This window comes from Impatiens glandulifera, chromosome 9 (assembly GCF_907164915.1).
Source record: "Impatiens glandulifera chromosome 9, dImpGla2.1, whole genome shotgun sequence".
NCBI classification, from domain to species: domain Eukaryota; kingdom Viridiplantae; phylum Streptophyta; class Magnoliopsida; order Ericales; family Balsaminaceae; genus Impatiens; species Impatiens glandulifera.
Genome location: NC_061870.1, coordinates 30,380,567 through 30,396,393, shown reverse-complemented (window position 1 = coordinate 30,396,393; position 15,827 = coordinate 30,380,567). Strand labels below are relative to the sequence as shown.

Below are 15,827 nucleotides of genomic sequence, written 5' to 3'. Positions count from 1 at the left end.
ATTATCCCCGTTTCTTCTTTTAAATTGCAATTTTTGTCTTATCATATGTTTAAAATGGGATCATTAGTCATATTTTTATTATGCAGATCATGCTTGTAAGTTGTAACAACAATAGCTAGTTTTAAGATATCTGAATAATAGAGAAAAAGATGTAACATTTCAATATATTGTTATTTGCCCATAACAATCACTGATTGTATCTTCAAATTAGCTGAAGAATGAACAAACACAACACAGTAAAAACTCACCCAATTCAGGAACACACTTTTTTCTAGCAATAAAACCGAGGGAAAATTATCGAAAAATGTGAATGAAACAACGACTTTCATGAACTAGGATTAAAACCCAAGTACAGTAGCTACCAAATGAATTGGATCAGAGAGGCTTGGACTTGTTTTCTCACACAATTGGAGAACTTCTTCAAGAGTTAAACTAATGATGGGGAAGACTGTTATGGTGACTAGGAACAAGGCTGAGCAATTCTTGCTTCACAATATGGAGCAAACTTTCTGGGCTTTCGACTTTTTCTTCTTCTGTTTTGGTGGCTGCAGCACAACTTTGATGGCAGCATCAAATACACCTTTAATATTCTGCCAAAAAATACCATCCCTCTTTAGTAATTAGCGAAAATTTATGATCAGCTACAATTAGAGACTGGAAAAAACCAATAAATACCAGTTGTGTTCTTGCACTACATTCAATGTAAGAAGGTGAATTGATAAGATCCTTTAGTTCCTCCCCCTGACACCGAAGAAGAAAAAGACTAACTATTTATTTGGCAAATTATGATCAGATAATATCATCCCTCTGTGAATGAATACAAGGAGGAAGCGAGTTTTACCTGAGCAGTTGTAATTGGCACTGAACCAGGATGGTCGATGAAGAACTGTTCATCATCACGAAGATCTGGAGTCATTATAATCAAAACAATCAACAAGATTATTTATAGTTATTTCCCATTTGAAATGAAGGTAAGAGGAACAGATAGAAAAAAAGTAGTAAGTTGGCACCAAGTTTAGTTCCAACGAGAATAATAGGTACGCCAGGAGCATAGTGTGTCAACTCGGGAATCCACTGCAACAAATAATCTCGGAAGATCATCATTCATTCATTCATATATATATATGAATCCATTGTTTATAAAATTCTAACCTTTTTGGAAACATTTTCGTAGCTGGCCTTGCTAATGAGAGAGAATGCCAAGATGAACACATCTGCACCGCGATAACTCAAGGGTCTTAATCTGTTGTAATCCTCCTGACCTGTTCACAAATAATATGTAAGTTAAAGAAATGTTTTTTATTTCAATGGTTATACATATATACATACATACATACATACCAGCAGTATCCCACAATCCAAGATTGATGGTGGCTCCATTGACAACCACATTTGCACTGAAATTATCAAATACCGTTGGAACGTAATCCTGTATCCTCATGAAGACAATAAATCAAATAGAGAAAATTGAAAATGGAATATTGATGAAATTGTGTGGTTCACCCACCGTAGGGAATGTATTACTGGTGTAAGAAATGAGAAGGCAAGTCTTGCCAACAGCGCCGTCACCCACGGTGACGCACTTTATGAACCTGGTCGCGCTCATTTGTCTCAACTACTATCAGAAAGCCTTGAGAAGATCTATCTGATCACAAGCAAGAAGGCTCCATTCGTTATTCTCTCCAATACCTTCTTCTTCTTCTTCTTAATAATGCAAAGAGGAACCCTAACCCTGCTTGAGAAACAAATGGAACAGTGAGGAGGAGGAGGAGGAGAAAAGAAGGAAACCCTAGAGAAGAAAAGAGCGGATGAAGCAGAGATGGAGATCTAGAAGGAAACCCTAGAGAAGAAAAGAGCCGAGTTTTGAGATCTAGAAACAAGTGTACCGGGAAACAATGCCGTTGAAGCGTTCGCAGCCTTTCTCTACCACCACCAACATTCCTTACCGGATCCGATTTCATATATGCTCCGCGCTTTTTTCGGACCTCTTTTGAAAATTTTCAATTTTATTATATATATTATAAAAAATAATAATAATAATTTATATCTTATAATGTCCATTATTCAACCAATTAGAATGTATATTTTGTATTTGTACGGATAATAATATCAAAGTCGTGAAAAAAATATTACGGTAAAAATGTGATAGCATTTTAAATTTTATTTTTAACCCTTTTAAGTTTATGAACGGATCAACCCATAATGGCGAAAGCAAATATGCACAAACCATTCACAAACATTCTCAGCCTTTCAAACTATATCAATCTCAGCATTTCAAACAATAAACCTAAACTAAACTAAGATTATCTAAACAATAAATCTAAATAATAAACCTAAACTAACCTCAAATCGTTGGGCTAGGATCGTCCAAGGTTTGGCGATCGTCGTTGGCTGGAAGTTCGGCTTGGCGATCGACGAAGAGGCTGGCTGGAAGGGTTGGACTTCTTGGCGAACGTCGGCGGATCTTGACGTCGGAGAAACGGAAGCTGACGGGGAATAAGAACGGAAGGGAAGAAGACCTGGGGAGGGAGGTGACGGGGAAGAAGAACGGAAGGGAAGAAGGGAGTGCAACGGTCGGGGGGAAAGGGGAAAAGAAGAAAAGAAAGAAAAAAAAGAAAAAAAAAAAAAAAAAAAAAAAAAAAAAAAAGGTTATTGAGGGTAAAATTGGAAAAATTTATAAAAAAAGGTTAAAAAACAAAAACTTAATTAGTAAGGTTAAAAATCAAAATACTCATATTTTTAGGGTCATATTATCAAATTTCCCCTTTAAAAATTAATCATTATTATATATATATTATGAAAACTTATCAAATAATTAAAACATCGACTATGCCCGAATGTAAAGTTAGTATTTAGATTTTTCTCTATTATAACATTGAAATGAATTAATTTTTTCATATAATAATTTGAAATATGGGTTATCACAAATAACTATAGAAATTTATTTTATTCTTCACATGTAAATTCAAATCTTAATGTTATTTGGATTACATTTGAGGTATTATTATTATTATTATTATTATTATTATTATTATTATTATTATTATTATTATTATTATTATTATTATTATTATTATTATCACTCACACCTTCATTATATAATTTTAGTGATACATTCTTAAAAATTTATAAAGTATGTAATTTTTCAGAAAAATAATTATTTATTATAATTAAAATTAACACTAACATACGAGTTTTCAAAAACTTTACTAAGTTTATAGTATTGGTCAAAACTATATAGTATATTAGGTATGAAATAAAAACATTTTTCTCAACATAATATTCTTTTAATATAAATATAATTAGCTTGTTTGATTTTGGATTTTTGGGTTTTTCTAAAAAAGTTGTTATATAAAAAAATGAGTTATTTGAGATAATGTTTGAAATAAACTATTAAAATATTATTTTATATTTAAAATTTATTAAAAATAAAATAAGGATACTTTGATAAATTTAAGAATTAAAAAAAAATTATAATACAAATGTGTATATTTGTAAATCAATCTTAATAAAAAAATAATATATATTTTAATGAATTATTTTTTTAAGAAATAAGATTTTTTAAAATATATTTATCGAATGATAAATTTAAACTAATAAAATTATGTAAATATATAGAACACTTTGTCTTTTTTTTCAAAGTTTATATTTGATTTAAATAATTAAATTAATAGTCAATTTAAATATGTTATACTAATTTAAGGGTTAATTTTACATTTTCAGTTTTAGGAAGAATTAGGATTAGGGTTAATTTTATATTTTCAGTTTTGTGAAATAAACGACGTCGTCATGCAATAGTAGGGATTGAGTCTTGTTTGGTAGGAATTAGATGTTCTTATTTTTCCTTCCTCCATCGCAAGAGTTGATCTTTTTCTTCGTACGATCCGCAACGTGCAAGAAAACGAAGTAGATTTTTCTGTCTCGTTCATGGCTGATCAACTCCGCGTTTCTGCGCACTCTGCATGATTCTCCTCTTCGCGTTTTCAATCTCTCAAAACGCGCGATTTTAGGGCATTTTCCTTGGTAATAATCCTCTTACCTTTCTCTTTTCTTCCTGTCATCATGTGAGAAAATCGATTCATATTCGTTTATTTATTCTTTTCGATAGTTGATGAAGCTGCTGTTCTTTAGCATTTTCGATTACTAGGGTTTTTGTGAGTTGGACCGTGTTAAAACGCAGACTCTGCATGTCATAGTCTTGGAAGGATTTTAATGTAAATATGAATCTTGATTGTGAAAGTGAAACCTGATGATGCTTAATCAACAATTTATTATCTTTCTGATTCAATTAGGTGTGATATCTGAACTACTTAAAAAGACTGTTATAATGAGGTTTTGTTTCTTCAAGATGATTAAATAAGTTATTTCTTACTCTATTAGATAATTTTCAGCATTAAGATTTGTTTATTGTGATGTATAGAGACTAGAGTGAAGAACAGAAGCTGTTGTAGATCCTTTTGATACGTTTTTCTTGATTAACCTTCATGTTACACCATAAAGAATGGAAATTTTCCGAATTCGCGTATATTTTCTTTTGAACTTGTTATATTGGGTAGTAGATTGAGAATGTTGAATTCAGCCTCGATTGTCGATGTGGTACAACTAGAAAGCATTAAACACACAATAGTCTTAGGAAACTACTACGCCATGCGCATGATTTTTGCAATGCTAATGGAAGACAACATTCCTTTAAAGTCTTTTAATTATTCTTCCTTCTCTGACTAGTCCATCAGGGAAAAGGCATATTTTGGGAATTTGGAAAATCTATGCAATTACCCACTTTTGGATGGTTGATCGGTCATTAGTTGATTGTCGATCTTGTGATATTACATAAATCTTGTGCACAGTTCCTTTTTGTCTAGAAAGCATTAAAAGGCTTGTTGAGGATTGTAAAACTTAATATTCTCTAACACGTTTTTGGGATTGCCATTACCTATCTGAGCATGCTTTTGGTCAATTGGTCAATAAATTGTCTTTTCATTTTTCAGTTGTGATTATCCCTGAGTAGCGAATAACTGGCATTTTGTTTATATCAAATACATGATAAACTGTTTTTTATTATTTTCTTTTCAAGATTTTTGGAAACGGTGTTTCTGTTGATGGCGACGACGAGGGTTACTCGCTCTAAAAGACAACCTTCTTCGAAGGAGATCTCAGAGCAACAGTTGAAGGCTAAATGGACGACAACTCTGAATAAGATACTGGTGGACATAATGGTTGAGCAGGTCCGTTGTGGGAACAGGAAAAAGGATACTTTTAATAAGAAGGGTTGGAAGTTAATCAGTGATAACTTTCATAAGAGATCCGGTTTCAAATGGGGAGAAGAGCAAATCATGACTCAATACGATGTCCTGAAGAAAGAATACAATTTAACGAAAACGCTACTTGAACAAAGCGATTTCATCTGGGAGGAATCGACAGGCACAATCACTGCCAAGGATGAAGATTGGGAAAGATTCATTAAGGTAATGTATTTTTTATTTATTTTCTGTTTTGGGGGGATTTTTGATAGATATTCTATATTGCGTTCTGATTTTATATTCAGGCAAATCCCGAAGGTGATAGTTTGAGGACAAATGGATGCCCGATTTACAAGGAGTTAAGCACAATATTTTCCCAACCTCCCCCCAAGACAAAAAGAGATTATGCGATGACAGTGAAGGAAGAGATCTCTTGCCCTGAACCCCTAAACATAATTTGCGATCCCTCGTCAGAATCAGAGAAGATGGAGCATATTGCTGGCAGTAGTAGTAGTCATAAGAGAGTGCGAAGAGGAGTGGACCATGCTATAGCAGAAGCTATATCGGAAATGGCTATGGCTTCGAGGCAAAGAACTGCTGCGATTGAGGAATTGAACGGGAGGTTCTCTATATTGGATTGTGTGAGGGCATTGGACGAAATTAAAGGGATTGAAGAACGGACTTACTATATGGCATTGGATTTGTTTGAGAAACGCAATCTGAGGGAGACTTTTTTGTCGCTTCAGATGGACAAACGGTTGGCTTGGCTATCTTCAAAGGGTTGTAATCTGTCTTCTTCTACCACCAGATAACTGGCAGGAAGGAAGGAAATATCTGGAAAAAAATACAAAAAAAAGGTGCACTGTCCTATTATATTCTATAGTTGTACAGTTTTGCCCTATTGGAGTGAATTTTGTTTGTTGGTTTTAGAATATGTTTGGTGCTTGTTTTTGAGTTTTGACAGATTTGATTTATCTTAGAATATACAATAATTAAATATTATAAATAGATTGTGATTGGATTTCCAGAGTATGTTCTTCATCTCTATCACTTGCTTGTTTTAAACTTCAGAATATTATTATTAGACCAGAGTTGTTTTTTTTGCTATTTATTATTGAAGTTATTATTATTGAATTTTAAAGATGAAGGATATGTTATCACATTTTTTGCACATACAAGATGGTGAAGTTTTGTGTTGGCCATTTGAATTTTGATTCATTTCTGTTTGGAAAAATGCACAAAAGAAAGATAAAGCTTTTCAAATGAAACAACATCAAAGATTCAAGACCAAGAAAATGGGTTTGTGGATAGATTCATTGGATTGTCCAGAAAAAAAATTACGCCGTTGCCGGGGATCGAACCCGGGTCACCCGCGTGACAGGCGGGAATACTTACCACTATACTACAACGACTTGTTGAAAGCTTATATTGAGTGGTATTAAACTTATATTGAGTGGTATTAACTAAGACAAATTGATCATGATAAATAATAATTCAAAAGCAACTAAAATTTATTATATTATTGATATCCCATATATGCACAACACCGACAACTAAATTTGGACCACCCCATTAGTAAGAAATACTAATTAAACAACTATAGACAAATTAACAACTCATGTTAAGAATATAATATTAACATGAACAAATAGAAAAACATGGCTTCATTTGATAACACATTTTAATGTCCACTTAGTGTAGTTTGTCATCTAAACGTAAGATTCCAAAAATATACCTACATATATATGGCCTCACTCACTATGGAGGGCACTCAACACAAAAATCATCTTTGTGTTGACTCTTCTTTTCATCATCGTCATCTTCTTCTTCTTTGTTATCGTGGTCATCGAAAGCCATCACAAGATTCTCATCGTCGTCACCTCGATGTGTTGCCACAAATGCATTTTGATGGAATCTCGAGCTCATCTGGTCAATATCATTGACAACCTTTGAAGAGGAGGAGTTGGTTTCTTCGTTAATCTCATGATCTGTCGTCATTGATTCTAAAGAAGTTATGGATGTTGTTGCATGGAGTTGGACAAAGGGAGGGCTACCGGTTGGGTGCCTAGCTTTCACCCTTCCTCTCCATCCATGTAGAGATTTTCGCACATTTTCTGATATTATTGTCTTCTTAAACCTTGATCCCATCTGCCAAGAAGAAAAACATGGGAAAGATTGTAATAGTTTAAATGATTCGAAATCAGAAACCATCAATATAGTAAAAAAAAAAACCTGTGTAACAATAACATAAAGTGGGAATGTAATGAAGCTACACCAAAATTGAGAGACCACCCTACAAAAAATAAACGCCTTTTTATTTCCTCAGCCCGACAATTTTAGGAGAAAAAAAACGTACCCAAACGTCAAACGGATGACGATGAAGCTTTTTTTCTCCATGAAACACGAAGGACCTCGGCTCTCCCACTGTTTGGAAAATATTATATATAACAATTGATGTTCTTTAAGGTTAATAAAAAAATGATCATTAGAGTGAGTGCTCTTATTATTATTAAGCTTACCATTGACCAAATAAACAAAGCCATCTCAAATGCATTCTGCATATATATATGTAAAAGAATTACCAAAAACAATGGCATAAAATATTGTTATCAAAGTTTATGAAATGGTTGGTGTTCGACTTACTTGGAATGATACGAACTGTATTAGCCACAACAGAAGCCTTGGCCTCCCGAACCAGAAAAGCTCATCCCTAAGGTTAAAGCGTTGAGCACTACCAGTGAATGGAGGCGAATCCATTGTTTCAACCGCCAATTTCACTACTATTCGATGCAATTTAGTACCCATTGCCAAGATCAACTTAATTCAGCAAAGAAAGGAAAAAAAGAGAGTAAATAATATGGTTTGGCATGCAGTAATCCAACAGAAAGACAAACAGACATACTTACTATGGCTGGCAAGAAGGATGACCAGAAATAGAAGTTGGTGCCTGAAAATGAATAAAGTCATTGTTTGCCAAATTTAAAAAAGTTAGGTTTTCAATGATTAGTTACCATGAAAGCCTAGGAAGATGCATAATATGGCGAAAATCCAGAGTGGGATGCTGCAACCGAAAGAAAACAATTAATGGTGTTTAATTTCTTATATAGGCAGCTATCTGGATGGCTAACATCATATAAAGAACAAAATTCCCACCTAATGCCAACAATGTCACGAAATTCTTCTTCCATGCTACGAAGGATGTAGTTATGGAAGTCATATGAGAGTGGCAATTGATGCATCTGACAGATTATCACGATCAAAACAACAATAATAATAAGAAAACAAAGGCTGGTTGGCTGGAGGGTCTTACACTGATGAAGCCCAAACGCAAAGCCATATAATCAGCGCGGTTTATAGAACTCCAAAACTGTCTACTGAAACAAAGCTGTAATAAGAAAGAAAAACATCAGATTCAGTGAAACAAATTCATGAAGTGAATTATTAATTATTACCAGCCAAACGAGGGCTCTGTGCTGACTCCAAGGATGGGAAGTTTGGTGAAATATAAAAGTGGATTGGCGTCTCATTTTACTAATTGATTTGACAGAAGAAGTATTCGTTGAACCTTCATCTTGTTCTGCTGCTGCTGCTTGAGAAATAGCCATCTGCTGCTGCTTTGCTTGATTTTCCCATTTTCTCCACCCATATATCTGCAAGGAACCAACAAAATGCTCTCACAAATTATAGAGAAACACAAATAGATAGTGATCACAACCTTTATCATGGCAAGGGCGATTGCGAAAAAGCTATACAAGATATGTGTGATTCCAAGAACGAATAAGAATCTGTGTAGTTGCTCAAGGCTCTCATAAGATGCGAAGTCGTGTCCCTGAGAATAATACATATACATATACATTAATGAATGCTTTGAATAAACAAATTAAGACAATATATATATATAGAAACAAAACCTCTGGGCAAATGTTGGTGTGCATATGATTAACATGTTGTTGAGAACGCGAATGGTTATTGAAAAGATTATGGGTTTCAACCGTTATATGTTTGACAGAGACATTCTCAGTTTCTGCTAAACATGGGTAGAATCGACTGCTCAAGGAAGATGATTTAACACAAATCTTGGCAACAAAGATTGTCCAGTGACCCATCAGCAATGATAGAAGCCCAAAAAGCATTAGCTCTGCCCAGAAATTCCTCAACTAATTGAAATTGGATATCAATAATGAAAAAAAAAAGTTTCTAGTGCTGATCTTATAACATACCTTCCTTGATCTTCTCCAAAGCAGATAAAAGGGCTTTCCTCTTAGTCCTATCTAACCACTATCATCATAAGTAACAATCAGAATAAGAACAACAACAACATCAAGACAATTAAAGATATTATTTTAATTTACCTTTCCGAGTCGTTTCAAAGAACCATGGAATAAAAAACCCATGGTAACCATGACTGAGACGACCGTTGCAACAGCCCAAGTTGGGGTTTCGAACAAAGATCGTTCACCATCAATCCTCATTTCCAATCTTTACCCGATTCAAAAAAAGAAAGAAAAAGAAGAGGCTTTGGCTCAAAGGGGTTTGAGGTTTCTAAGGAAAAGAAAGGAAAACCCATTATTGAAAAACTCCATTAATTTCTTCATTGAAGACTGGCTATGGCGGCCATTGGAGATTTATTAAAATAGAAGTGCATGGACTGGTGCAAGTAAGCCACGAGAGAGAAAAAGAGGGAGTAAGAACAAGGTGGGTATAGCATGTCATTTGTTGTGTATCACTTGACCACTTTCTTGTCTGTTTTTTGTTTTTCTTTCAAACCAACATATTTCCCGATTATTCCATTTTTAATAGTAAAGCTGCAACCTTTTTTACCTTTTCTATGTCCAGAATGTTCAACTTTACACCTTTTTTCTTCATCGAAATCAAAACCTGTCCCTCAACCTTTACTAGATATTTATATAGGTCACTGATTTTACCAGTGGATCAAAATAGACCAAAACTAATGGACCTTTAAAAAGTAATTTTCTAATCACATCTCTCTATTATCAATTAAATACATTCCCTTAATTTTTATTTTCAAATAAATAAGTTCCTCTAACAAATGTTGAATGATTTATTCTTTTTATAACATTTAAATTTTAAATAAAGATAATATATTTTAATAATTTAAACTAAGTAATTATAAATATCCATTTTTTTCATCAAATAATAATTTTGAAAGATTAGACCTTATTCCATTCAACTTATTCAGGTAGGTAATATTTGTGAATGTTAAAGATTTATTTAAATAAATAAAAGTTTTTTTTTGTGTTTTAGTTAATTAATTAAGTGATATATCTAATGATAAAATTTATGAAAAGATTGTATTTTTTTTAATTATTTAAAAAATATAGTACCATGTTTAGAATTTTCAAACAAACATTTAAAGTAAGTACTTTTTAATTTAATTTAAATAAGAAAAAAAGAACACTTCAAAAGTAGTATTATTATTATTATAAGTTTGTTCAATTATTATAATATAAACAATTTGTTAGTGTTATAATATTCAATGAATTAAAAAACAACCCACCACCCACCCACGAGACTTGCTTAATGAAGAAAGCATTTGGTTCTCTTTTCCTATGTAATCCCAAAACAAACATGTTATTTTATACCAAATATATTTTTTTTAAGTTAAAGTTAATGAACCAGAAAACGTCTCTATATATAAATAAATATTTGATTTTTTTATTCATGGTTCTAAATAGTATTTCATATAAATTATATATTTGTAGCTAAATTAATAATATTATTAGTTGCCTAGTCTAGTCAAGTATAGTCTGTTAAAATATAGAAATCATGGGGCCAAAATTTATTATGGTGAAATTATTGTGGACGGGTATGACATAGACAAGGCAGTTGTTGAACAGCCATTCCTAATCAATTCAATTCAATTTAATTATCAAATTTATTTTTGTATCTCATTATCATTTTCATGCAAATTAACTACCATACCAATTTTATTATGACATTAATTTTTATTTTAACTTATTTAAGAAAAAAAGTAACATATCCAAATATCCAACCATTGTCTTGTCCTCTTCTAATTTAGAAAGTTCTTAACTATTTTTTTTAGTCAAGAAAAAGAGAAACCCATTAGTGAAAAAATGCTAGCTTAGCATTCTTGTTTGTTATTTATTTTATTAGCCACATAATTACACTAAGAAAGGAGAAAGGAAAATGGAAAGTATAGTATAATATATATAAAAGACATTCACCCATGTATATATATATATAATAACAAAAACAATACAAGTTTAAGTTTACATCTTTCTTGGAGAGTTCATGCTTGCTGTTCTTAAAAGCCTCCTGAATTCTGAAAGACTTATTTTCCCATCTTTATCAACGTCTGCTTCCTCCAAAAGCGGGTTTAACGATCCTCGTAAACCCGTGTTCAATTGAAGTTCTTCCGAGGTTATGTAACCGTCCCCATCCACGTCAAATTTATTGAAAGCAGCTTGCGATCTGTTCATCCATTTCTCCGTGCTCAATTCCTCCATTTGATGAACATGAATAGCAGCCGCAACAAACTCCGAGAAATCTACCATTCCATCCGTGTTACTATCGATCTTCGCTCGAACAAAAATAAATAAAGTTTGATTAAAAAAACCATAAACCAAACAATTGTTAATAATATATAACATATTACCGCTTGTACGATCTCTAGGACGCGCGATTCTTTCACCTTCCAAGGAAGATCTTTAGCAAGGGCTATTCTCATTTCTTCTAGGCTTATTGCTCCGCTTTTATCGACGTCAATTGCGTCAAACTGATCCCTAAGTTCAGCCAGTTCCTCTTCATCAAGTGTTGTAGCAAATGCCTTGTAAAATAAACAGAGCATCATCATTGAATCATTCAGGGTTATTTGAAAAATGAATTATTTGAGTTAGATGACTAAAATACCCGAAGAGCAAATTGTTTGAAACGGCTGTACTTGACAAACTGGCGCATATTCGATAAGACAGATATATCGAGAGGAATCTCAGACGCGTTCCCACCTTCTCTAACCCATGTATGCGCTGATACATTATAAATAATTCTTTATAGAATCAATCAATCAATCATCAAAACTAAATAATCGGTTAATTTAGTTGGAGAAACTTACAAAGGGCTTGTGCGGCCGTAAGTCTAACATGAGGATCCTTTACTAGTAGTTTCTTAACAAAATCCTTTGCTCCATTGCTTATTGCTGGCCATGGTTTACGACGAAAATCTGGTTTGTTTCTTAAAACCTGAACAAAAGAATTATGCGCCACTTAGAATAGGAATATTGGAACATAATGGAAAAGACACCATGCATGGATCTTCACCTCCTTGAATATGCCATCTTCGGTTTTGTCCCAGAATGGACGCCTACCACATAAAAGAATATAGGTTATGACTCCGATACTCCAAACATCTGATTCTGGTCCTGATTTGCGTTTCAAAACCTCCGGTGCAACATAATACGCGCTGCCAACAATGTCACGAAACTTCTTTCCTGTATCAATTGGTAAAAATATATATATGAACTTTCATTTACACGTTTGCATGCATAATTAAGTTTGGTTAACCTGGTCTGATGAAGTCTGATAGCCCGAAATCTGTTGCTTTTAAAGGTGAATCGTCCTTTGTGGATTTGAAAAGAAAATTCTGCACTTACCACACAACAGGAAACAAATCTATTCATTATTGGATCGAAATTGGGGTTCAAATCCTTTAATTTGTTTATAATTTGATGACTTGAAGTTGTAATTTCAATCTAATTTCCTACTTCAAAATTGCAATTCTACATTTTCTTGAAACATAAGAATTGAATTGTAATTGTACACATCCAAAAACACTTTACCTCGGGTTTCATATCTCGATGCACCAAGCCATGTAAATGGCATTGGGCTGCAACTTTAAGCATTTGGCGAACAACCACAGCAGCATCTTTCTCAGAATAACGACTATCTTTTCTGATCAAAAGACAAATTAATCGAGATAAGACAGAACAGTTAATAAAACAATCCAACATGACATGAGAATTCTGTATTTGGCTGTCTTACTTGGCCAAAATTCGATCCAACAATTCACCACCCTCACACAGCCTAATGAGATGAATCAAAAGAAACATAGGAAATGAATTAGGATTCCATACGATATGATCGATCTTCATATGATTTATGTTTGAAGAAACTTACTCCATTGCTATATAGACATAATTATCATCCTCAAAAGCATTATAAAATTGAACTACATTCTCATGGCCAGTTAATGCCTGTAATATCTTCACCTCTCTTTTAACATCTTCTACAGCAATTGGAACAACCATCTGATGAAACCCAAATCAATTCAATTGTATTGTCGAGGATGAAAACATAAACAAAAACAAAAACAAAAAACCCAATTGAATTCAATGAAAATCCATACGTACGTACCTTGCTTTTGTCAATTCTCTTGACGGCAACACGGTCTCCATTGAACTTGTCGGTGCCAACATAGGTATACCCAAATTGACCATGACCTAACAATTTCCCAATCGTATATCGATTGTCGAAATCCTTAAGGTAGCCAAAATCTGTTCTTTTACCGTAAGGAATTACGCCGCCCTGTTTCTTCAATTTGACAGGTTGTGGAGGAGGATTCTTGTTAGGAGGTACTTCTTTTGGCTGATTCTGCTGTCCCCCCCTCTGTTGTTTCTGCTTCTTCTTATTCCTCTTCTTCCTATTATTATTATTATTATTATTATTATTATTATTCTCCGCAGCCGCCGCTGTTTCCGATGACGATGGTTTGGGTCTTTGCCTTGTTCCGACCAAGGCTGTACAATTTGGGACGACGGGGCGGGTGCCGTTGCTGTTTGAGCCACTGATTTTGACGGTGGAAAAACATATACCCATCTCGTGATTTAGCCAAAAACTAGGATTTTGTCCTTGTTTATTATTATCTAGAGGGGTTTAAGGAAAATTGGAGAGGATATTAGATATTCTACAGCAAATCAAACAGCAGCAGCTGTAAATAAGAAGGGGTTGAAGCAGATTGATAGATAGGAGGAGGAGGAGGAAGAAGGCGAGAAGGGTCCTGCTTCAAAACTCAGAAGAAGAAGAGACTCTCGTGGGAAAACAAAGTAGTTGAAGAGAGAGAAAGATGACGGAAAAAAAAAAAAAAAAAGGCACAAAAGGCGACAAAAGATTTCTCTCTCTCTCCCCTCTACGGAGAAATGAAATTAGTTAAATCATAAAAAAAGAAAAAAAAAAAAAAAAAATTATTTTTCTTCAAATTTCTTTATTAAATATAAGTCATTCAATTTCGGAAACCTATATATATCTTTCATTTTAATAGCCACTATTTTTATATAAAAAGAAAAATTATTACTTTAATACAAACTCTTGTCTTAAATAAAATAAATATATGTATGGTCCACAGAAACAATTATGGTCTCTCTCTTACTACAGTCAGAGTTGACTTCAGGTTATAACTGAACTCTTCAACTTAAGCTTGTTTGATGTAGTTTATTTGAGGAGTTTTTACTTAAAAAATAAATAAATATATATAATTTATAAAATTATTGAATTTTTTAATTGATTATATTATTTTTTTATTTAAAATTTAAGGGTATTTTAATAAATGAATTGAATAATTTATGATTGAAAAATAAATAATAAAATTATAATTTTAAATAATAAAAAAAAACAAATTAGACAAGTTCCAAACAAAATAATAATGATTAAATATTAAAACAATTTTAATCAATAAGATAACTTAGTGTCAAAGTCTATATTTAAGAAATTATTGGTTTGATTTACATTTAAAACATAAGTTATAATAGATAATGAGAAATTATTTAAACTTCTTAAATAAAATAAATTAAACAATTTAATTTTTTAAATAAAAATTAAACAACTAAGGCAAATAGAAGAATAACACAACGTATATAAGTCACACATCTCATAAAATTACTATCTAGATTTTTTCATTATTTAAATTAAAAAATATATATAAAAATAGTTATGAATTTCACTTTAATTTAATCTTGTACTTTTTTTTATCTAATGGATTAAAATTTATTTTATAATTATTTAAAAGAAAAATTTATAAATATCTTTTATATGATGTGAGTATTTTATATATTTAAAAGGATTATTTGTTTGATAAAAAGATGGTAGACTCGATTATCCCTTACCATCTAAATTCGAAACCCTAAAAATTAAACTCCAAAACAAATAATATAGGAGGATATTGGGAGTGATCATCAAATGAAGAAAAAGGAAAAAGAAAACCTTAATGCTTGAACAAAAAGTTGATAAAAATGTGTTAAATTTAATAAAAAAGTAGTTCAAAATAATTTGAAACTCTCTAATGCAATTTAGTTTACATTTTAAAGATATATGGGGGAAAAGAGAAACACACTAAGTGGTTCCGTATGGTACTTGAAAACCACTACACATTAAAAAAAAGTATATTTATTTGGTTAGTGGAAATAATAATTAATAAGAACAAATTTACTTTTACCATGAAAAGTCACATTCTCAGTCATTTAATCTTTTACAAATTAGAAAATAAATAAATCCTATTTGACAGATTAATAATAATAATCATATTAAATATAAGGGCTTTAGCAAGAAAGTGAAGGCT

General features: G+C 32.3%; 4 protein-coding genes and 1 non-coding gene across 5 annotated transcripts; 1 reads left to right on the top strand and 4 right to left on the bottom strand.

Annotated features, from left to right (window-relative positions):
- Window positions 1-119: 119 nt before the first annotated feature.
- On the bottom strand, window positions 120-1,977 carry LOC124914522 (rac-like GTP-binding protein ARAC1). The gene is made up of 7 exons (XM_047455096.1): window positions 1,508-1,977; window positions 1,342-1,429; window positions 1,153-1,262; window positions 1,011-1,074; window positions 842-906; window positions 676-741; window positions 120-590 (listed from the first exon to the last, which is right to left on the bottom strand). The coding sequence occupies exons 1-7, from the start codon at window positions 1,604-1,606 to the stop codon at window positions 489-491; spliced, it is 594 nt and encodes a 197-aa protein (XP_047311052.1). The 5' UTR covers window positions 1,607-1,977; the 3' UTR covers window positions 120-488.
- Window positions 1,978-3,845: 1,868 nt separating this feature from the next.
- On the top strand, window positions 3,846-6,267 carry LOC124915023 (L10-interacting MYB domain-containing protein-like). The gene is made up of 3 exons (XM_047455668.1): window positions 3,846-4,023; window positions 5,075-5,465; window positions 5,546-6,267. Exons 2-3 carry the CDS (start codon window positions 5,100-5,102, stop codon window positions 6,050-6,052), a joined length of 873 nt encoding a protein of 290 aa, XP_047311624.1. The 5' UTR covers window positions 3,846-4,023; window positions 5,075-5,099; the 3' UTR covers window positions 6,053-6,267.
- Window positions 6,268-6,580: 313 nt separating this feature from the next.
- TRNAD-GUC lies at window positions 6,581-6,652 on the bottom strand. Its single transcript has one exon. It is a non-coding gene; the product is annotated as a tRNA-Asp (tRNA).
- A 190-nt stretch (window positions 6,653-6,842) lies between these two features.
- LOC124914465 (MLO-like protein 4) lies at window positions 6,843-10,012 on the bottom strand. The gene is made up of 14 exons (XM_047455021.1): window positions 9,593-10,012; window positions 9,461-9,518; window positions 9,152-9,378; window positions 8,956-9,069; window positions 8,693-8,890; window positions 8,551-8,625; window positions 8,394-8,479; window positions 8,252-8,301; window positions 8,147-8,187; window positions 7,884-8,057; window positions 7,760-7,795; window positions 7,597-7,664; window positions 7,473-7,533; window positions 6,843-7,388 (listed from the first exon to the last, which is right to left on the bottom strand). Exons 1-14 carry the CDS (start codon window positions 9,710-9,712, stop codon window positions 6,999-7,001), a joined length of 1,698 nt encoding a protein of 565 aa, XP_047310977.1. The 5' UTR covers window positions 9,713-10,012; the 3' UTR covers window positions 6,843-6,998.
- Window positions 10,013-11,330: 1,318 nt separating this feature from the next.
- On the bottom strand, window positions 11,331-14,316 carry LOC124914922 (calcium-dependent protein kinase 18-like). Its single transcript, XM_047455554.1, has 10 exons — window positions 13,631-14,316; window positions 13,394-13,524; window positions 13,259-13,300; window positions 13,057-13,168; window positions 12,782-12,860; window positions 12,539-12,708; window positions 12,334-12,460; window positions 12,132-12,247; window positions 11,878-12,048; window positions 11,331-11,797 (listed from the first exon to the last, which is right to left on the bottom strand). Exons 1-10 carry the CDS (start codon window positions 14,090-14,092, stop codon window positions 11,492-11,494), a joined length of 1,716 nt encoding a protein of 571 aa, XP_047311510.1. The 5' UTR covers window positions 14,093-14,316; the 3' UTR covers window positions 11,331-11,491.
- Between the last annotated feature and the right edge of the window lie 1,511 nt (window positions 14,317-15,827).

What these genes read in the sequence shown, in the direction of transcription:
- LOC124914922 (XM_047455554.1), bottom strand. Translation starts at nt 14,092, where the DNA reads ATGGGTATATGTTTTTCCACCGTCAAAATCAGTGGCTCAAACAGCAAC. An exon ending in TTGGATCGAATTTTGGCCAA is followed by an intron (nt 13,169 to 13,258) that starts GTAAGACAGCCA and finishes TCTTTTGATCAG; the next exon opens with AAAAGATAGTCGTTATTCTG. An exon ending in TCAAACAATTTGCTCTTCGG is followed by an intron (nt 12,049 to 12,131) that starts GTATTTTAGTCA and finishes TTATTTTACAAG; the next exon opens with GCATTTGCTACAACACTTGA.
- LOC124914465 (XM_047455021.1), bottom strand. Translation starts at nt 9,712, where the DNA reads ATGAGGATTGATGGTGAACGATCTTTGTTCGAAACCCCAACTTGGGCT. An exon ending in TTTGGAGAAGATCAAGGAAG is followed by an intron (nt 9,379 to 9,460) that starts GTATGTTATAAG and finishes ATTTCTGGGCAG; the next exon opens with AGCTAATGCTTTTTGGGCTT. An exon ending in TACAGTTCGTATCATTCCAA is followed by an intron (nt 7,796 to 7,883) that starts GTAAGTCGAACA and finishes ATATATATGCAG; the next exon opens with AATGCATTTGAGATGGCTTT.
- LOC124915023 (XM_047455668.1), top strand. Translation starts at nt 5,100, where the DNA reads ATGGCGACGACGAGGGTTACTCGCTCTAAAAGACAACCTTCTTCGAAG. An exon ending in ATTGGGAAAGATTCATTAAG is followed by an intron (nt 5,466 to 5,545) that starts GTAATGTATTTT and finishes TTTTATATTCAG; the next exon opens with GCAAATCCCGAAGGTGATAG.
- LOC124914522 (XM_047455096.1), bottom strand. Translation starts at nt 1,606, where the DNA reads ATGAGCGCGACCAGGTTCATAAAGTGCGTCACCGTGGGTGACGGCGCT. An exon ending in ACGAAAATGTTTCCAAAAAG is followed by an intron (nt 1,075 to 1,152) that starts GTTAGAATTTTA and finishes TATTTGTTGCAG; the next exon opens with TGGATTCCCGAGTTGACACA. An exon ending in GTAGTGCAAGAACACAACTG is followed by an intron (nt 591 to 675) that starts GTATTTATTGGT and finishes ATTTTTTGGCAG; the next exon opens with AATATTAAAGGTGTATTTGA.